Source organism: Bradysia coprophila, chromosome IV (genome assembly GCF_014529535.1).
Source record: "Bradysia coprophila strain Holo2 chromosome IV, BU_Bcop_v1, whole genome shotgun sequence".
Classification (NCBI taxonomy): Eukaryota; Metazoa; Arthropoda; class Insecta; order Diptera; family Sciaridae; genus Bradysia; species Bradysia coprophila.
Window position 1 is genome coordinate 9,530,344 of NC_050738.1, and position 21,072 is coordinate 9,551,415.

At 37.0% G+C, this 21,072-nt stretch overlaps 4 protein-coding genes and 2 long non-coding RNA genes across 6 annotated transcripts; 4 read left to right on the plus strand and 2 right to left on the minus strand.

The window, feature by feature from the left end:
* The first annotated feature begins 17 nt into the window (after window positions 1-17).
* LOC119085983 lies at window positions 18-1,681 on the plus strand. The gene is made up of 3 exons (XR_005089375.1): window positions 18-860; window positions 1,369-1,532; window positions 1,590-1,681. It is a non-coding gene; the product is annotated as an uncharacterized LOC119085983 (long non-coding RNA).
* Window positions 1,617-4,172, minus strand: LOC119085982. The gene is made up of 6 exons (XM_037196549.1): window positions 3,662-4,172; window positions 3,373-3,602; window positions 3,046-3,313; window positions 2,216-2,644; window positions 1,745-1,982; window positions 1,617-1,682 (listed from the first exon to the last, which is right to left on the minus strand). The coding sequence occupies exons 1-6, from the start codon at window positions 3,889-3,891 to the stop codon at window positions 1,674-1,676; spliced, it is 1,404 nt and encodes a 467-aa protein (XP_037052444.1). The 5' UTR covers window positions 3,892-4,172; the 3' UTR covers window positions 1,617-1,673.
* Window positions 4,173-5,393: 1,221 nt separating this feature from the next.
* Window positions 5,394-16,660, minus strand: LOC119085987. Its single transcript, XR_005089376.1, has 4 exons — window positions 16,611-16,660; window positions 11,361-11,366; window positions 6,162-6,164; window positions 5,394-5,403 (listed from the first exon to the last, which is right to left on the minus strand). It is a non-coding gene; the product is annotated as an uncharacterized LOC119085987 (long non-coding RNA).
* LOC119085985 (cilia- and flagella-associated protein 91-like) lies at window positions 5,794-8,389 on the plus strand. Its single transcript, XM_037196550.1, has 5 exons — window positions 5,794-6,435; window positions 6,493-6,909; window positions 6,965-7,093; window positions 7,168-7,324; window positions 7,383-8,389. The coding sequence occupies exons 1-5, from the start codon at window positions 5,987-5,989 to the stop codon at window positions 8,313-8,315; spliced, it is 2,085 nt and encodes a 694-aa protein (XP_037052445.1). The 5' UTR covers window positions 5,794-5,986; the 3' UTR covers window positions 8,316-8,389.
* On the plus strand, window positions 12,761-15,265 carry LOC119085986 (synembryn). The gene is made up of 5 exons (XM_037196551.1): window positions 12,761-12,946; window positions 13,032-13,393; window positions 13,707-14,232; window positions 14,362-14,605; window positions 14,674-15,265. Exons 1-5 carry the CDS (start codon window positions 12,866-12,868, stop codon window positions 15,063-15,065), a joined length of 1,605 nt encoding a protein of 534 aa, XP_037052446.1. The 5' UTR covers window positions 12,761-12,865; the 3' UTR covers window positions 15,066-15,265.
* A 2,232-nt stretch (window positions 16,661-18,892) lies between the features above and the next one.
* LOC119085988 (proteasome subunit alpha type-1) lies at window positions 18,893-20,424 on the plus strand. Its single transcript, XM_037196553.1, has 3 exons — window positions 18,893-19,044; window positions 19,210-19,830; window positions 19,892-20,424. Exons 1-3 carry the CDS (start codon window positions 19,042-19,044, stop codon window positions 20,123-20,125), a joined length of 858 nt encoding a protein of 285 aa, XP_037052448.1. The 5' UTR covers window positions 18,893-19,041; the 3' UTR covers window positions 20,126-20,424.
* The last annotated feature ends 648 nt before the right edge of the window (window positions 20,425-21,072 follow it).

Here is a 21,072-nt window from a genome sequence, read left to right on the forward strand (position 1 = left end):
TTGAAGTTTGTCGCGCCGAAGTTTCAAGCTGTTGCTCTCAATGCAACATGTATCAGACAGAGATCAATCGCGGGTTCAGATCTAATTGTCTTTGTTTTGTTGTATAAATACACAAGATTTTTTACACATCGCATATGTTTAAAGCTCATGTTTGAAGCAAACATTGAAAAACATTGAAGACCCGTCGCAAGAAAAACCAGAATATCGATCGAAACGTAAGTTATCCGTGTAAAAAATGCGCCAAACTAATCACCTACGTCACCTACTCAAACATGACAAATGTGAAATATGCGGCAAAGAACTCCGCCATATGAAGAAACACTTAAGAAATGCACATTCGACCGAAGAAAAGCCAAAGCCGAAAAAAGATTGCAAAAAATACAAATGCACCTTACCTTTGTGCGATTACTCAACGGATCTGATGGCCAATTTTCAGCGACATTATAAATCACATTCAATAAAAATCAAATACAGAAAATTCAACGGCTTCCTGCGCCGTTTCAATGGAGCAGTCAATGTTCTGATGGAATTCGTTACGGCTACAAATTGCAGGGAAACATTAATATTGTGCTGCCAAAAATACGAACAGTGTGCTAGTTTGTTAATTGAATTAATGAAGTTCTGTGAGGCGAAAAATACCCCAACAGAGTTTGTCCATGTACTGGCACCAAAAAAAAACGAAATGCACCAAATAGGACTGTATATACTATCGCGGATGCACACCTATGGTGGTATGTATCAATGATGAGATGATGATAGAGCTGAAGTCGATGTTGAAGTTGCCGAATTAATGAAACCAAACATTCCGGTTTATAACTACGTACACTCCTTCTTCGTAATAAAAGAAGAAATTACAAAAGGTATGTTTGCATATCCTCAGCCCGCTGAAATGTCCTCTGTATGTATCCATGTTGCTTCCTAAGAGGGAAAGGTTGACCCTGTTTCTATGGTCGCACTGTACAATGTTCACACTGAACCAAGTGGAAGCTGCGATGACAGAGCCTTCTAGAATTTCCTCGAACTTTCTTCTTTCTCGATATTTCTTGAAAACTTACTCGAATTTCTCGAAAAGTATTTTCCTTAAGTTACAAAAATAAAATGCTGTCTTTAAGTCTTAACCTTTCACGGACGGCTACAATAACGAAACTTTGACAACAGATCGGAAGAAAATCTAATACTTCATTAGCTTCAACATTTTACTCGAAAAGACCGTAATATAGTGATACCAGAATAACATAGCCTAGCCGTCCGTAAAAGGTGATTGAATTTAAAATTAATTTGTCCATTATTGAAAGAAATTCAAAAATTATGTTGAGGTCATAAAAACACATTCTTCACACTCAAACCATTTATTTACATCCGTTTCAGACAATTATACCTGCAATAAATTGTCCTTCAAATAAAATGCATTTCAAAACGTTGTTCCGGCTTGGCTTGTCCATTTCACACTGTTGTCTGATTTCCATTGGAACAAAAAGTCGTGATCACACTTAAAACTAATTAAACACCGTCGCCCCCGACAATTAGAAGAGGTAACATTCTATTCGTGAACTGATAAACGACAACCAATAAACATTTCTGATTTCTAGGACGAATTGGGACCCATTAACTAAACATTACCACACACAATGAATTTAAGCAGAAAGGAAAGTGTTTAATTGTAGGCAAAGACATTAATTCCGCTAAAACAAACAATTATTTGTGTGGCAATAAATAATCAAATTTTTAAAATAACCTTTTGCACCTTCAATAGCTTTCTATTTGAGTAGAACGCGCGCAACAGTCGTTCAGTCATGAATACAACTGTGGCTAGAACTAGTCCAACCCAAAGTAATGTAAATGCTCCTGTTAATGTTGTTACCGATAATCGAATTGGACCATCAGTACTTTTGCCGTCACTCAGAAAGTATGGTTTCATGTAGTTGTTCTTCACTCCCTTTATATTCAGTGCCCAACGTTCTGTGAGTCCAAACTCAGCATATCTACAGTCAAAAGATTTTTTTTTGAAGAATGGGATCATTGGTCGAACACTACCATCACCGAAACCAACGCACTTCAAGGAAAAGTGATTCGAGTGACAGCTGTCAAGTAGAGTACTATTTTGTGTGAAAATCGTTTATTTAGTCCCAAAATTTATTTGATACCCTGTCCCGTTTCAGTACTCTACTTAGAGAATCACTAATGCTTGAAGTGCATTGCCGAAACAAAAACTTACGCTCGAATTTTCTCATTAAAATATTTGGTGTAGCCGGAATACTTCTTAAAAGCAACCACCGAATAGTAGTTCAAAAAACAACTCTTCATAATTCGTAGCGAGTATGTGGGATCGGTATTCTCATTTACATCCGTAATGAAGCGATTCGTGATGATTTTTACGAAAAGCGCATTCCTTTCATTGCTACTGTCATCCATGGTCGCGTTATTTTTGTCAATTGTCCGTTGTGATAATCTAACGAGATTCGTCACACCAGTAGCCTTCAATGTCGGAGCTAAAGAATTTGGACCGGAAACTACGGACCAGTACATTCCATTTTGCAGAAAATCAACCAAACTATCGACTGGTTTTGTCGATATTGGACGTGTTAGAAATGATGTATATCCGGTGGTGTATGCAACTCCCATTATTAAACTGAGAATGATCCAACTAAAAATAGAAATATGAGGTTCAGACATTTCCTATTAATCACAAAGCGAAAGAACAGGTTTCGGTTATTTTCTATCGTGATTCGAAAAATTTACAAATATTTTAAAAACTTAGGTCTGCCCATTCCCAACCGTACATTGGATTACATCCTTGTTTTAAACTTTTAATTTTCCCAAGTGTGACGTTTGCAGCTCGAGCCGAATGTGAGGGATGCAACAACACAAGGCAAAATAGAACGATCCACTTAAGCTATTTTACTCTCTAAGCCCCCGGGAAATGAGTTGTAACGCTTATGTCAATGAAGTAATGACGCATTTCCCGAAGGGCTTGGTGAGTAAAAATGTCTGTTTTCCGAATCAGATAGTTTTCCTTCGCTTTGCCGTTAGTCGTCCTATATTAACCTGGTAAACAACGATTTAATTGAGTCCTGTTTTGGAAATTTTTCTATCCCATGCAACGTAGCCACATTCATTGAATCCAGAAATGATCGACTAAAGTCAATATAAAGTTTATCGTTCCACGACTTTTTTAAAAATCGTTTTCCAGTTCTGGCCGTTAACGTCATAATTATCGATGTTGAAATAAAGCTGAATAAAAAAGCCATCCAAACATTTCTGCTTAACGACATATACAGATAGGCTGCTGGATTGACCAGTGTTGGCTTAGGCACTGGAACGAAGTAAGATCGGATTTTATTCATTTTATATCTTCTACATCAGTAAGCATACCCAGAAACGTTCCACACTGATAGTCAATATAATTGGTGGCGTCATAGAAATCGTTAGACTTCAAATTTAACCAGACAGAGCACATTGCTAAGTCAGTTGTGCCATTATTAACATTTTTCAAGACTGTTGACCATGGGTCGCTTATTGTCTGAGATATATCACACTTCGTAGGCTGAATAGTCCATGGATGAGTAATCTCAGACAAAATTCGAAATTCAAGTCCATCGAATCTACAAGACATCTCTGTATTGAATACCTTTGATTAGGATAAGACATCCACTATACTAACAAGTTGTTTCCTGGTAGGTAGATCACGTATGGCGGACAGTTGAACAAACTGACACGGAATGTTTTGCTGCTACTTCTGATACTCAAAAGTGGATGATCTTTGTATACACCGAAATATGCCACAGCATCGGATAGATTCGATGTGAACAGAAAACGTTTTTTAGTCAGAACATTCAACATGCTCTTGAAACTGAACGGCCCATTATCCATGCTGTTTACAACTCTTTCCATTAGAAAAACATTTAACGCGTTCCTATGGATAAAGTCAATGGTAGCGTTGTCGAATTCTGTCTCAGGTACATCAAGATAGATCTGGGAAAATGGCCAAAACCGCTTCTCGTCCTGCCTCTGTTGAAATACTTCCCTGATGTATGTTATGTTCTTGGAGGAAATGAAGAAATTGTCACAGTTCAAACGATTGGTGTCGAAAATGTTGCGGACCAACAATCGTTTCGGACTAATTGTACGAATAACGAAATTTGAATTGAAAACCTGTTCGAAGAAGCACTTTGGAATGATGAGTGAAGTTATAATGGATAGGCATCGATTATTATTCCTTAGATTCCAAAGCCACTTGAGCGAATTATAGTTTTCGCAATTCAAATCCTCAACGTGAATTGTCGAATCAGCAAGCAATGCACAATTTGTTAGGAAAAATACGTAGAAGAACACGTTCATCGTTGTACGTTTGCTTTTCATTAAATGTTTTGTGTTGGTTTGTAACGACTATTTATACCTTCTCGCTTCACGACAACGCTCAATCACAACATATATAATTTGATCCATTGATTTGTGATATTGTGTAAGGTAAGTGGCGTGTTATAACGATATGCAAACAATATTTAGACTTTAGGACAAGACATAACAATTTATAACTTAGGGTAAGTTTTATAAACTTTATTGTCGAAATGAGTTGTTGTTCGGCACTAATGAAAAAATTGAACGTTAAAATTTGTAAACAATCACTCGTTAAACGTTTCACACTGGTTAAACGTTTCACACTGGTTAAACGTTTCACACTGGTTAAACGTTTCACACTGGTTAAACGTTTCACACTGGTTAAACGTTTCACACTGGTTAAACGTTTCACACTGGTTAAACGTTTCACACTGGTTAAACGTTTCACACTGGTTAAACGTTTCACACTGGTTAAACGTTTCACACTGGTTAAACGTTTCACACTGGTTAAACGTTTCACACTGGTTAAACGTTTCACACTGGTTAAACGTTTCACACTGGTTGAACTTTTCACGCTAGGTTAGCGTACTGCAGTTGCTTAGCATTTGCGTACGAACTGAGGTATGCGAGTTCGTACGGGACTAACATCGCAACGGCAGCTGTTACTGTTACGTTCTCAAGCGCTCAAAAGAACTAGTGCTTCCACATACACGTTTATTGAATAATGTTCAGGACATTAAACCTGAAGATGAAATTATGGAGAAATTATATAGACTTTAGTGAACTCAAGTCGCTAATTGAACATACTGGGACTGATATTTTTAGGTCATATAGGTCAGACTGACAAATAGCCGCTATTCATCTGTTATCGATAACGACGACAAAAATAATGACAAGCTCTGGGTAATTTCGTCCTTTATATAGTAGAATACATGTTTAAAAAAATTGAAGTAGAAGATTTGAAATCAGCCGATTAAAATTACTTTGATCGATGGAAGTAATAGACCCGATAATAGTACTGGTCATTTGCTTGACGTTTGTAACATAACAGGTACAAAAGTGATTCTTTTGAAGATCGACATTGATCGGTTGGAGTTCGGGATGGTTTGTATATGCCAGCAGAGGTCGAAACCACTCTCAAATATATCTTTATCTCAAACCGAATTCTATCTTTTAAATCTATGTTGAAAACTCCAACTTGTAAGTTCAAATCTACTACTTCATTAATTTTAACACAAAATTGAATCACATATTAATGTTGAAGCCGACTGTCGATTAATCGTATATTAAATTTTCCTTCACAATTTTGTATATAACTCGCATAGAAGACTTCAGTTGGGCGGTCTAAAAAATAAATTCCACCCAATCACTGTTTCTTATCTTATTTTTACTAATTGAAAAGAACTCAAATAATTCTTTTATGAGTGATATGACTGATATAAAGTAGCAGTCCGAATGAAATTTAGAAATTCAAAGTCTATAATGGAATAAAACATTTCCTGGCGCAACAGGCATTATCGCTAAAACACATAATTACATGGTGCTGGTTTTCTTGTGTGTTTGATCGATAAATTTCAAATATTTGGGGCGCAAGAAATTCCTTCATATAAAGTTCTGCTTCGTTCGGATAAAGAGTATCGTTGTAGCGATGTCATATAAAAGCCATCAAATTGGTCCAGATCGTGTATTTGATCACCTGTACGACCCAATTTATACAACAGGAACGAAAGACATCTGGAAAGAAAATCATAATGCACTTTATCGTTCGGCTCCGGTTCGGATTTATCCACAATACGGAACAATGTTCACTGATTTGCCGAAACGTCCTCGCAACATCTACATTCAACAACGGAATCCTCTGCCACATTTTCCATTTGTCGATGAAAATGGTAGTCGTAGTAATGGGAAAAGAGAACGAAAATGTACAGCAGCAGTCCTTGGTGGTCGTGATAGAGCGAAATTTTTCGACATACCATTAAACAATGAAATAAATATGAATTTGCAATTGGATATTGGCAAGGATCACATATGCTGCCATCAACGCTCAATGACACCGACAGACGCTTTTCGGACAGTGGCTTGTGAAACTATATACAGGTGAGTTGATGTAACAGATTCAAGGACTTAACCAAATTTTTCGTTCGTTGATAACAGAGAACAGTCTGCCCAAACGAAACCATGGATGCCGGATTTCGTTGTCGATGATAAATGTACCGAGACACCAGAACTGCTGTATACAACCAAAGGTATAACTGGTTATTCGGCTCCGGGTATATTAGAAGTGAAACAAATCGAAAGAGCTCGACGTCGTCGCCAGTTAGAAAAAGCATTTGCTCGAAGTAAATGCAAGAACGATCCGACTATGAGACGCGAATTCTGGGAAGCATTGGAATGGGAAGACAGAGTTGCACGTGAAGCGGAATTAGACTACTGTCAACATTTACGTTTGGAAATGGTTAAGAAGATGATGAACTCCAGGGACCAAAAGATGCAGCAAAATTTCACACTCGCAATGGAGACAACCATCAATCGATTGGAAGCTGAAAAAGAGAAAAAAATGAATAATTTAAGGTTTCTGAGATGAGTTGCGAATGTACGCACGCATATTACCTATTTTCTTCAATAGAGTGAATCATCAGCGGACACTGAGGCGTTTAGACAAACAGTATGGCGAGAAATGTAAACGAAGTAAACTCTTAGCCCAAGAACATCAGCAAACGACTTTTGTGTCGTACAATACTGACTTCGAAGCTAGGTAATTTACAGTAAAATGTGCATTTCACATCTTGCGAATCGAATATTTTTAATCAATTTATATCGGGAACGAAGATTGGAGGATCTGCATAAGATGCCAACTATGCCAACGAATTTGGAAAGATTTACTCAACCCAAAATAGATATTACGAAGCCTAAACAACCGGTAAAGGAAGTGAAGAAAGGACTCTGGACAGAGAAGTTCTTAGTGAATTTGTACGAATCCTTGAAGGTAATTACCAACCCGACTATTGCACGCAACATTTCTTACAATGTCCATTTCTTCTCAGGTTATTCAACGGAAAATAATTCACCAACGAACTGCAAAATGTTTGATTGACATTCATGAAGAGGTTCAGAGTTATGTATCTACCATAGAGCTATCCGTGGAGAGTTTCAGTGATGACATGGACTACCAACATGCGGTATTCCTCCAAAAACTTATCAAAGGACGTGCTATTCAAAGTATCTTGCACGAAGGTAAAGAAGCCAATCAGGAACTTATTGACCAATTGAAAGAGACATTTAAGTTGGAGTCGGTGTGGAAAGCTGAATGTGCCGACGATTGGAATGAAGAAAATTTGATGGAATTCCTTGGTGAATATATCAATCAAGAATTCAGTCGGTATACTGAACAGAAGGCTATTCACGACCGACGTATGTTACCATTCAAACAAGATTTAGAAAGAGAACGAGAAGAACAAAAGGAGCAACAGGAAGTGGTCGCGGATTGTTTAGATAAAGTCCTAGCGGACTTAATTCTCCCAGAACTCGAAACTTCTGATCAAATGTCTAGTAGTCCGGTGAATGATGATTCATCAGAAATAGTCCACGGTGTTTTCAATAATTTGATCCTGCCAGATATTTACGATAATTTGCCAGACGATTCAGATGAGCAGCTGCAAAAGAGCGTAGTAGATGAACAGAATCAACAGAAGCTAGCTACCCATGACACAGAGAAAGAAGAAATTGTTGCACATGCAATCGAGCACATCTTACAGAAAGTCATTTCTCATCCCGCAGCAGATATAACAAATGACATCATGGAGGACATTGTGAAAAAGACCGTGGAACTGTCTGCATCGTTGAACGAACTCAATGCGGATAGTTTGGACAAAGAAATCGGTGGTATGCTGGACGAACTCTGCGATCAGTTGTTGAGCAATTTGGAACTGAACGATGAATCGGACGGAAGCAGCAGTGGGAATGATAGCCCTGAGTAATGAATGGACGTTGCAACGTATTGATTTTGTTTGTTAAAATAGAAATAGCAAAATTCCGGGTAATAAAATCCATGTCGCCATTTAGTCCTCTTTGCGAATCCAACAAAAACACTGCAAGGAGGATCGATCGAATTATTAAGTATGGTCTCCACTCAATAAAAAGTACTCTGTGATAGAGAGATCTGTCAAGTAATGCTTGATTTCCACTTACGCCGCGCCGTTTTGCCTCCGTTTAGCTAAATCACGTCTCTTTTTAATTGTTTAAAGAGTAAACGGAGACCAAACGTAGCGTAAACGGAGTAATTCAATTTTGTCTCTCACACGGAGATGTGCATTACTTTAGCACAACTCAAGAGTTGAGTTGAGTTGAGATTGAGTTGAGTTGAGATCTCAAGAAAATCTTGAGTTTTGACAATTCATATGGCCGTGAAACAGGTCTAGATTAAGGTTAGCTCGCTTAGAATATCTTTATTATGTCGGGCATTTCTAGAAAGGCCCTTTGATATTTGTATAAGAGCAACGAATTGCCTATTAAAAAATGTATTTCTTCACACAACGCCCGAATGGCTTTTTTGAGCCACTTCGGTATTGATTATGTAGGTGGAAGCATGGATTTTAAAGGATTTTTTATAGTGCAAGGTTTTGAAGGTCACTTACGAAGGCCAGGGCGGCATGTGATTTTTCTTCAGAAAATAGTGAAAAAGTGATCAAATTTTCCGAAAATAGTTGGTATTCTCATTATCGATTGATTTATAAAAAGTGACCGAATAGTGAACAAAAACCAGCTCTAAAACTCTTAAGAAAGAGTAAAGTACACTTTAGCGCTTGTTAGCAGCAGGCGGGAGGTTTAAAAATCTTGAAAAAGAAGCACGAAATTCGATTATGATTTATTGGTTACTTTATTGAGACAAAGCCTTTTTCTTTATCACAAAGTGTGATTGGGAGATCAGAAAATAATAATAAACTTAGTTTTGACGATTTGACTAAGAACTTATTGTTATCTGATTACTTGTATTTGTCCCTTAAACTGACATGACTCACAAAATGCAACTTTATTTTTACAAACGTTTTTTTAGAGCAAATATATCTACGAGACGATGAGTTATCAAAATAACTCCATAATACTTAAAACTCAACGGCACATGTTTAAACAGACACTTTTATTAAATCGATAATATCTGAATGTACCATAAAGGACAGTAAAGGAAGGTGATCAAAAATTTAGAATTGTTTATGGGAAAAATAAAATATCGAAGTTATTTCTCGCTTACCTCATCAAACTGAAAGATTGCTAAAAACAAGAGTGACTAGTCCTTTAAAATTGTTTACCTTCGCTTGATTCAAATAGTACATTACTTACCAATGGAACAAATGCTGGAAATGGCACTGCTTGTGCGGATTTTGGCGATCGAATCGTAGCCGAGGTTGGTAAACACACAAGAATTGCCATTTACACCATTTATTCCATTGCCAACTTGGCAATGCCAAGTAAGGTATTTTACTCAAATACTTGATTTAAAATGTAAATATAATTTTACCTCACGTTCCTTTTTTGAACGTGATTCCTCGATAGATTAGGTTTTTCAATTGTTATACGTACATCGGTTTTCCACATTTAGTTTAGTTATCCGTAGATACACTTTTTTAGTCGAAGCCGAGGTCGAAGCTTGTGCGGGTAGAAGCAAAATAAAATCTGGTTTTTGACAGTTGAAATTCAATTGTCAAAAACTAGACTCGATCATTTTATTTTACTTTAATTTTATTCCGAAAACGTACGAGTAGAGCCGTAGCTGGCACAGCAGAACATAGCTCATTTGAGAGGTATTACAATTCATTATAAAGTAATAGAAGCAGAAACTAAGTTATGTATTGTCAAGGTCCAAAAATAGGGCGAACCTTTGAGCATTTTTAAGGATAAAAAAATCCCTCCCAAAAGCTGATTTTCACTGTTCCTCTATTTTGAATGTGTTTTTTGTTAAATACAATTGAATTTATGTCAAAAAATCGCATCAGCTGGAGGTTTTCCAGGAGATGATTTTCTCCATTCATGTAAAGTCACCCTATTTTTGAACCTTGTCAACACAAAAACTTAAAATGTTTTAAATTTCTGCTTCTTTATATATTTTCGTTTGAATGTCGTATGGGGAGGGGGACATCTAGATTGCGTTCACAATAAAACCTTTGCAGAAACATCTGTAGGATACTGGTCGTCTTACCAGTCCCAGAATACAGCTACCTTAGGCTACTTTCTGTTCGACTAAAAAAAATTCTCAGCGAATTTTATTTTCACATGGGATAAGTGGGCTACCGTAAACTACTCTACGAGTAAAAAACAGAAAAACTGAGTTGCCCTAATACGTAGGAAAATCGGAAAATTTTCATATAAGGTAATTGACTGAAAGTTGACCTAATTTGACAAATCTCAAACACATTGAATCGTGAGTTGTCCTATCTATACAAAAGTCATAGGATATATCACGGTTTATTGAATGTTGAGTTGACCGATAATTTTTTTCTTCATACAAATTTACACGGAAAACTTAAGATCACTTTTCCACTAGGTCAACTTTCAGTCAGTTACCTTACTACGTACATCTTTGCGCCGCAGGCAAATTTTGTGATGTCTTTGTGTAATAAATATTTAGTTGGAACAAGAAATGGTTCCGATTTTCAATACTTTTTCCGAAATAGTTAGAAATAGTTAGAAAAGTAAAAAAACAAAAAAAAAGTAAGTCACTATCGCTTCTTTAAAAAAAAAGTCAGAATTAGTGAGAAAAGTAAGTCACATGCCGCCCTGGCATGGCGGGTGAAACACAAATCTTGACAATTTAGACATGTATATAGATCATTTTCATGGCCTTGTAAACGTCAGACACGATCCCAACTGTCAGACATGTCGAAAAATATCGAACGAATTGAACGAACGATTTTCATATAAAAATCAGTAAATTGAACGCTCGTAAAAGGCGTCATGAAGAGCGGACGTGTTTCATCACAGCTCTCATAAACAAATTATTTCTTGTGCAACTTCATTTATTCTGTGACAATTTTCTTAATTTTAATAATTTTACATCCGTGATTAATAGTGAACAGTGATTCCACCTTGCAATTTTATAGATTTTTGACAAAATCAAAATTTATTTCTTTTCATTTTTCAACTCGCTATACAATTGTGTATGAATTTGGTCTTTTGTGTGTGACCTTTGTAATATTTTAATTGTTTGCGTACATGTGCTTCGAGTGAGTAAAAATCAGTGTTTGAATTGGATCGCTAAATGCCATCATAATGCGATGAGTGATGCAATTGGTTCGAAAGAACTTTTGCCGGAAGGCGTAATGGTTGGTCTCTCATAAAGTCCGACTTTAATGTTCCTAGGAACTTTTTGGCCTTTGGGCTTTCGGTTCGAATGTGAACTTTTCTTTTGTTTTACAGATTTGGACATTCATTTATTTGTCTCTTCTACATGAAAAACAATGCAGCTTAAATTACATTTATGCTGTGTGTATGTATGTATGTGTCATTGTTGTTTTTAGTGTTCGGGAACACAATGACTTCGTTTTTATTGTCATGCTTTCATTACTAATAATATGAAAAAATATGTTGACAAAACCGAATGTTTTCTCAGGTGCGGCCTGGAGAAACAGATCTTTGCAACCGGAGGAAATTCCAAACTACTTAGCTAGCTTGGATGATCCCAAAAAACTGCAAATGTCTAACCAAAAAATAGTGAGCACAATAGGCCCAACGGAGGCCTCCGTGCGCGTTCTGCACAGAAATGAGCAGAACAACACTACCCTTAATAAAAAAAAAAAAAAAAAATTGAACGCAGTTAACGTCAATTGATTGAGGTTAAGAACTACTTGACGAAAAATTAAGTGGGGTTACGTTGACAAGTACCGTATAATGAAAATGATCTATAGACTGTTATGATCAGAGCGAGAGAACCAAAGACTAGTTAATTATAACTTGCCTTGTGGTACTTGTCAAAATATTCCTTTCTCTTTCAACTCATGTTACGTTGAGAGCGAGAGGACCGAAGACCAGTCTATTTATAAGTTGTCTTGGGGTTGTTATCAAAATATTTCTTTCTCTTTCATCGTAACGCTCTATTGTTTGAAAAGTCAACTTGAAAAACAATTTAATTTAATTTAATCGTCATATAAAATTTTCCAAACCTGTAGTTGGCGCTGAAGTAAAATTTTGACTCCACCGCTTTCGGGATCAACTCGAAAGTGTCTTAACCTGTTCTTTCAGAACCTTGGTATAATAAAAATATGTAAAAAATCAAAAACCCACTCGCTTGACGAACGAATAATACGAGAACAAATTCCTTCATCTATTGGAGACAGGACATTATAATTCAAATTTTGAATAAAGCGCCGAAATGAGCGGATTACTGGGGACGGACACTTTGTAAACTTTGATGACTTCGATGGGATGGGTTATTTTGACAGAAGTATATAATGGATAGATAAGTACAGATAATCAGCAGGAAAAAAAATTGTTTATATTTTGATCTGGATGTGTAATTTATAAAAACCAATCAGCTATGGATCATAAAGACTTGGAAATTATCCAGTCCGGTGATGTGGAACAAAGTGGTGCTGTATTCAAACGGTTCGTCGAAAAGGTAAAACAAATTAGTGAACGACAACGAAAACATTGATTTTATCAGTGGCAGCAATTTGATGGTGTTTTTCCCTTCCACCTGACAGCATTCGCAAACCTTTGATTTCACCGTATTCAATCAATCGGGTCAATGGCCTATTATTTGGAACAGCATTTTTACCATTTTAAAAACACCCGACGCCAATCCCGACATATTTCCGCAGTGTTTGGCATCGGTGCGAATATTGAGTCGAAACAAGAGTAACCTGAATCATGCGACTGTTGATCAGTTCGATTGTTTATTGAACATTGCAAACATTGGCACACATAACATCGATTGTGGCAGTGAGGTGTCGGTGGAAGCATTGAAATGTTTGTGCAATTTGGTGTTTCAGAGTGAGAAATGTCAAGCGATGTGTCTGAAAAATGCATCCATCGAGGGAATTGTCAAACGACTGAGGACATACAAGTAAGTTCAAAGTGCCTACAGACATCTCATCTGGTTATCTATAAATCTCTGGCTAATATAGCAAAGCAAATTGCATGGGAAAACCAATCAAGTGATTTATTCAATAATTGTACTAATTGACCGTCTACGTCTGTGAAGGGTCAGTTGTGAGCTACCTCACTGGCATGACAGGGAACATTTGAAAGTCGGTCGTTTCGAGAATTGTGGTTCCCTGAAGCAGCCAACAAAGACAAATTTCCACTCGCCAGCCCTAATCCCCCTTTTTTTATGGATTATCCAACCGCTAATTCAACAAATCGTTTCACGTTTCCAGAGATCACAACGTAAACTATGAACTACAATTCTTCGACATGAAACTATTGTTCATCATAACCGGACTGAACCCGAACGTTCGCACCAAAGTGCGGGACGACTTTCATGGCCTAACGTATTTGGTCGAAACATTGGATATGATAATGAGAGATCAGCGAAAGCAAAATTACTTACCGGACAAGCATATCGATTTGCTGTGCGAAATTTTAAAGGTCCTCTTCAACATCACCGTACGCAATGAAACATCGGTGGCCACCGAAGAGGAGGAAGAAATCCAATTCCGTCGATTGTCGGTGGTGCTGCACGATCTGTTGCTATGTAAATCGTACAACAAAGAGAAACAGAATGAATTGTGTTCGAACACGGTGAATTTGTTGACGAACGTGCCGACGGCCTGTTTTTCAGAATTGATAATTTCCATTCACGACGATGACGACGTTTCACATATCAAGGAGTTTGAGAGGCACGATATGACGGCTGTTGATGTGCTGCTCGCATTTTTAAAGGGACGATTGGACAATGTTCAGGTAAATGATCAAAAAAATGTTTTCTAAAATTCGAAGCAGTGGCTCATTCGAACACACTTCCTGAGCACTAAATAACTCGAATTGGCTCAAGGAACACAAGACGTATGACCATTTTTCGCGAATTTTCAGAAATTGTCTGTTCAACAAGAACTTTTGTCGCCGATTCTAATGGTACTAGTCAAATGTGTTCGAAGCAATAGCATTGAGCGTCGATATATACGTTCAGTCATTTTGCCACCGCTAAGAGATGTGCAGAATCGGCCTGAGGTCGGTAATGAACTACGAAATCAACTTTGCCGATTGCTAACGACTCCAGCCACACAAGTTCGTGATTTAACTGCTGAATTATTGTTCGTCATATGCAAAGAAAATGGTGAGTGTTCTCTCCTGTTGCAAATGTGGTTGAAATGGTTTCAACCGAACCGATTATATCGATTTCAGTTTGTCGTATGACCAAATACACCGGTTACGGTAATGCAGCCGGATTATTTGCGAATCGTGGTCTGCTGGGTGGTCATGGTGGTCCGTCCACTGATTACTCATCGGAAAGCGAAGACAGCGACACGGAAGAGTATAAACAAATTCAACATGCCATCAATCCGGTGTTGGGCTGTTACGATCCGCCGCGACCCGATCCCTTTGCTGGCATGTCCGACGAACAGAAGGAATACGAAGCGATGAAATTAGTGAATTTGATGGATCAACTCAATCGGCAAGGTGTTGTTCAACCGTGCAGAATCGGAGCTGACGGTCGACCGGAAGCGGTCGAACACATTTTGGAACTACAAGAGGGTATACCACAGCAGCAATTGGATCATAAACGAAAGACTTAAGCCAAAGATTGTTTTTTAAGCGAAAGTAACTTTTTTTAATTTATCATTCGTGTCCGATCTAAGTGTTTCCCAGCTATAAGAAAAGAATAACTAAGAAAATTTTATCATTAAAAGTCGATGTATTCATGTTGTTTAAATAAAATTCGCTGTAATGACCTTTCTGAACACATAAAATGTTAGAGCGGAGAGTGGTCCAACAAGACATATTCGGATAGAATCATTATCCCGGGATTCGTTACAGTGATTGGTGATTGGAATTTTTCCTTCCAAAATTTCTGTAAGATTCTCTTTCTGTAATGAGTACGGTGAATTTTAATGGTCTATCGAATTTAAAGTGATGAAGTTGCACACTTCGAGCATATCTTCTTGATGTTAGAAACTTTTTTGCACACAAGTGGGACTACTATTTGGTGCAAATTTGTCTGAAATGTGCAGACTGCTAGTCACTTTAAATTAAACCAATCAATGTTAGCCGTTTTACGCATACTAAAGAGAAAATTGTCAGAGTGGACCTCTCCATTAGGTAGAAAAATAATTCCCCTTTTGCTCAGTGTAGTCGGCCTTTTCAAAAGCATTTTTACCGATCGATGTTGGAAACTGTTCTAGAGTTGCAATTATTTTATAACTTTCAACAACATTTTTAATCTTAAAAAATTGACTTACAGTCGGTGATATATTTAAAATGAGAAAACAGAAATAAAATAAGCTTTTAACTCGTACATGCTGTCGTTTTAGTTTCTTATACTTTGATACTAGGAGACCTTTTTCTTTGTGAATAAGAATCCGGGCGTTTTACTAGAGGGCAGAGGCTATTTTGAGGAAATTGTTTTACATTTTTTTTCCCAATTTTCTCTACATTTCACTAGGTCCCACCTTTTGGGCGGGTCAGGTCCCTTGACTGACAATTTTTTCAATATATTTTTGACCATTTTCATTGTTGAACTTCCGAAGCATCACTGATACAAATGCCTACATTTAATATATCGATTACTCTAAACATGACAACGAAATTTGACAGAAAAAGTTCTTCAAATAAACCTTCGAAGACCGAATGATCTTTGAGTTCTCATTTTTCTTATAAATTTGTAGCAAGATTTTCAATCAACCACAAATCGTAAATAAAATGCGACTCGTGTGAGCTATCCCACTCGTATGAGCTATCTATTATTCTGTTTGATTGCCATTTTGTCAAATTTAATCAGAGTACATGCGAAGTTTTACAAATGTGGAACGATGAGAGGACTCTTTCACTTTGGTAAAAAATTAAAAAAAAACGATAGATGTACTTGCCGAACTTACAGTTTTGTACAAAAAGGAAGTCGTCCGGTATTTTACAAAACCGTCACTCGTGAATAAAATGTGGATGGTAATAAACGACCGATAAATTACAGTGAACGACATCTCAAATGTCTAACTGTCAAATTTTTCTGAGAATTTTATTGTGTCATTGCAAATTCACAATGACATTCTCTGAAAAAAATGACAGTGAGACATTTGAGATGTCGTTCACTGTAATTAATTTTTTTTTTTTTTTCGTTTCTTCACTTTTGTCGATTCAGAAAACGACAAAAGTGAGGAATTGACAAAACGTCTTTAAGTTACATTTTGTAAAAAGATGAATTCCCTAGGAACGAACAGAACGCCTTCTCATTACATTTTGTAAAAGGATGAATTCGCTAGGAACGACCCGCCTTTGCTTTATATTTCCAAAATCGACAAAGAGTGAAGGAAAGACAATTTTTTTTTTACTTTTTACTGATTTACTGAAGAGGTGCCAGCGACATGTACCACATTTCTATCGGTATTTTATTATTTTTTATCGGTAAAATTGAATTTTTCTATTGTTCGAATATAATATCCCATAAAATTATTACGACTCGTGAGAATTACTCCACACTCGTATGGGAGTTGTAACATATTTTGTTTGATTGTTGGAATAATGAATTTAAAAAAAATATTCAGAAATTTGTTGAGAATGACTTATATCTTATATTGCCTACAAAGAATGATGGTTACATTCATAGTGTGCTCACGACATTTTTCTGCCGTAAGAGCTTGAGTAAAAAAAAACATCTTTCTTTGGTAGTAGACGCATTAAATTTGTTAGTCAACTATCAAATTTGATAGTCAACTATCAAGTTGTTAGTCAACTATCAAATTTGATAGTCAACTATCAAATTTGATAGTCAACTATCAAGTTGATAGTCAACTATCAAATTGTTAGCAGTTCACTAACAAGAGATGTTTACCGGTTAGAGGCTGGGCATGTAGTGCTGAAATTTTTCTTTCTACTTGTTTCATGCACATTATCGAAAACATACTTATACGATTTACACACACTACGCAACAAAATCAAATTGCATCAAAGTAATCTTTTTCGATTGAGGCTATAATCAACAGTGTAAAATCCTGTTTTTCTGGGATAGCTTCCAGATCCTTCGTCCCACATAGCCCATCTTCGAACTTAGCCTCGGTATTTTACTTCCACAAATTTAAAAAAAAGATTCATCCAAATTGGTTAAAAATTACTCAAGTTATCGTGCCCTCAACGAAAAACTGTTACCCACATTTAACGTTTTTCATAGCATTTCATACATTTTCAATCACAGTGAACCTTTTTGTTACCCACATTTTTCGGTATTTTCTGGTGTAAGACCCTGACTTTCAGTCAAGGGAATTACGTTTTCCCAAATTTTCTCAAAAACCATTTTCGGGAAAATAGGGAAAAGTTGGAAAATGTAGGAAGAATCGGAAAAAATACGAAAACATTTTACTCAGAATAGTCCCTGATATAGGGTGTACTGATTTTAAGATATATCAAGCTGAGCTTGGGTGAATTGCATTATTCGTAAAGTCAGGCGAACCCTACCTTAGTGTACTACGACACCTATTCAAAAGCTCTATTCTATGGCCAACGAGATTAGAACTCTATAAAACAATGGTGAGGCCAACCGTTTTGTATGGTTGTGAGACATGGACGCTGACAAACACGCGAAAACGCGGGGCTATTAGAGAGTAAAATGTTACTCAAAATCTGTGGCCCCGTCCAGGAAAACAACGTGTGGAGAGCAAGGAGCAACAAAGAGTTGAGTGATCTTTCTGCCGGTGAAACATAGAAGCAATCAAATCATCTAGACTTGGTAGTAAGAATGGATAACGATATAGCAGCAAAACGAATACTTCACACGATCGCAACATTAGATGTCGAACAAGAGGTAGACCGCGGATTGACACAGTTGAAGATGACGTAAAGAAGCTGAAGATTAGTAATTGAAAGAAGGTTGCCGACGAATGCTAATAACGAATTGTGGTGCAGACAGCCAAAATCCAGTTGGGTTTGTGGCATATAAGTAAGTACGTGTCGTCTTGTATAGCAAAATGTATAAGAACCAAAAAATTTCGGGTCAAACACCAGAAAGGAATTGAAGCGGCAGAAGTAACAGACTCAATGGTTAGCGTCGTATATTTTTGCTGTTTGGTTTAAATATAATAAATACTAAAACCTACATTGCAACAAAAGGTTTAAGGAAGGTTTTTTAGAGTGTTCCAGTTCTTTATAACACAATTGTGGTCCGTACCCTCAACTGTTCGAAAACTATACTAACTGTTGGAAATGAAACACTCTATCTTTCAAGGACAAAAAAGTGTGTAAAAACCTACATCATGTCATACACCAACGCTTTGCATACACACATCTATGTAATAAAATTAAATTAAAAAAATTTCTTTCGTTTCTAACGAACCAGGTTACACGAGTGTTTTCAACCTTTTCCTCCCCAGTTGTATAAATAACTGTAATCGGTATTCCACTACCATATCGACGGTAAAAATATCTTCGACGGCAAATGGCAACACTGAACATGACATTCAATTCAAAAACACTTATCATTGCAACAACTTCACTTCATTGCACAGCAGAAAGTTTTTTGTTGGTCTTCTAGTTGAAATAGTCTGTTACTGTGAATCCGGTGGAAATATGGTAAATTAATAGTTTAACTAAGCATTTAATGTTAGAGAATTGCAGTTCGTATTTCCCTGCTGAAATTCGCTGTTTAACACACATTGAATGCATTGAAACTAGCACAACACAAAACATAACCATAAAGCGGGCGCTGATGAACTTTTTTCTCTCTTCTAATTCCAGTTTCGAAATCAATACGACAGCGATGTGACGGTGTGGTCACCCCAAGGAAGACTTCATCAAGTGGAATACGCTATGGAGGCCGTTAAGCTCGGATCGGCTACAGTTGGTTTAAAGGGCCGTGATTATGCAGTTGTTGTTGCCTTGAAGCGCGCCTCATCCGAACTGGCATCATACCAGAAGAAAATCATCCCTATCGATGACCATTTGGGCATTTCCATTGCTGGCATCACAGCTGATGCTCGTGTGCTGAGCCGTTATATGCGACAAGAATGTTTGAATTACAAGTACTCCAATGACACCGTCTACCCGGCGTCAAGATTGATCATGAATCTAGGAAATAAAATGCAATCGTGTACGCAACGCTACGATCGTCGTCCTTATGGCGTTGGATTGCTTGTGGCTGCATATGATGACCAAGGTCCTCATATCTACGAAGTCGTTCCCAGCGCAAACTATTTCTCGGTCAAAGCGATGTCAATTGGTTCGCGATCACAGAGCGCTAGAACTTACTTGGAGAAGCATTTAGAAAAATTCAGCCAATGCTCAAAAGAAGAGTTGATCAAACATGGTTTGGAAGCATTGAAAGGAACGCTGCCCAACGAAGACCTTCTTACCAGTTCTGTATGTCAAACAAAAATAATTAGATTTTGATTACACGTCTCACAATAATGTTCCTTTACAGAATATCTCCATTGGAGTAGTCGGAAAAGGAGAAAATTTCCATATACTGGACGACAAAGAGAATCAAGCTTATGTCGATTCTATTGAAAAAAGAAAGCCTGGCGGTGGGCCTGATGATGATCCTGGTGCAGGTGGTTCTTCATTGCCTTCTGGACCCGGTCCGATTGATCAACCATCAGCTGCTGAACCGGGGGACCGCGATCCCTTAGTTGCCGTGGCTATGGAAACTCACTAAATGATGCAAAGGAAAATGACGACGATCCGACGGTAATTTCGCATTTGAAGCGAGAACATTTTGTTTCAAGTTTCTGTGACATTGCTTTGGATTTTCGTACCAATTGTGGTGGTTCTGTTAATTGCGTCGATGTGTGGGTGGGAATTTGAATTTGATTTTTCATCGAGTTGTTGAGATTTAATTCAAATTCCCACCCATCAGACACATTCAAAAACAAATTGTAAAGGTCGATCCTTTCTATCCAATCAATTTAAAATATTTTTACCAATAAAGCGGCTCCATTAAATTGTGCATTACAATTAATTGATTTTATTTCCGATTCTTTAATTTCCGAATAAGAATATTTTGTCAATATGTCTTTCGCCAAAACATTTGACGGAATAAATTTCTTGAACTTTTTTCCGTCAATGGTGAGGCACATCTTCTAGAACGTGTTCCTCAATCAGAAGTGTTATTATAAAAACTGATTTTTAACGTTACAAATATAGAAATCAGGCGATTCTGGGAAAATACTCGGATGGACTTTACGTCGAACTATTCTTAAAGCAATGATTAAATCTATTACTTCATTTGTGTAAATGTCTTCTAGTGTTTGATTCAACATCTATCACCTTAATATTCATATCAAAAATTTCGCTATATAAGAGAACACTAGCCAGAGAGGCAAAAAAGAGTACAAAAGCGTTGCATTCGAGAATAAAAAAAGACAGTTGCACGCGAAACGCACTTGCGAAAGTGCCTTGAGTGACAGCTGGCAAAAAAAGTACTATTTTATAAGAAAATCGTTTTGTAAGGACAACCAATTTGTGGTGTTTCACGTGAGGATGAGAATTATTAACAAATGTTCGATGAAATAACTAAGTTTTGAGAGATTCTTTTGTTGATCTTAAAAATATTCCATCAAAACTTTCAAAAAACCAACCAATTTTTTGGTGAATGGTTTACAT

Excerpts from the sequence above, each read along its gene's own strand:
- LOC119085985 (XM_037196550.1), top strand. The coding sequence starts at position 5,987 with ATGTCATATAAAAGCCATCAAATTGGTCCAGATCGTGTATTTGATCAC. Across the intron at positions 7,094-7,167 it reads AATACTGACTTCGAAGCTAG|ATTGGAGGATCTGCATAAGA; the intron begins GTAATTTACAGT and ends TCGGGAACGAAG. Across the intron at positions 7,325-7,382 it reads ATTTGTACGAATCCTTGAAG|GTTATTCAACGGAAAATAAT; the intron begins GTAATTACCAAC and ends ATTTCTTCTCAG.
- LOC119085988 (XM_037196553.1), top strand. Across the intron at positions 19,831-19,891 it reads AAGACCTTCTTACCAGTTCT|AATATCTCCATTGGAGTAGT; the intron begins GTATGTCAAACA and ends GTTCCTTTACAG.
- LOC119085986 (XM_037196551.1), top strand. The coding sequence starts at position 12,866 with ATGGATCATAAAGACTTGGAAATTATCCAGTCCGGTGATGTGGAACAA. Across the intron at positions 14,233-14,361 it reads GACGATTGGACAATGTTCAG|AAATTGTCTGTTCAACAAGA; the intron begins GTAAATGATCAA and ends GCGAATTTTCAG. Across the intron at positions 14,606-14,673 it reads CGTCATATGCAAAGAAAATG|TTTGTCGTATGACCAAATAC; the intron begins GTGAGTGTTCTC and ends TATCGATTTCAG.
- LOC119085982 (XM_037196549.1), bottom strand. The coding sequence starts at position 3,891 with ATGGAAAGAGTTGTAAACAGCATGGATAATGGGCCGTTCAGTTTCAAG. Across the intron at positions 3,603-3,661 it reads TACCTACCAGGAAACAACTT|ATTCGATGGACTTGAATTTC; the intron begins GTTAGTATAGTG and ends GATGTCTTGTAG. Across the intron at positions 1,983-2,215 it reads TTTAATGAGAAAATTCGAGC|ATATGCTGAGTTTGGACTCA; the intron begins GTAAGTTTTTGT and ends TTTTGACTGTAG.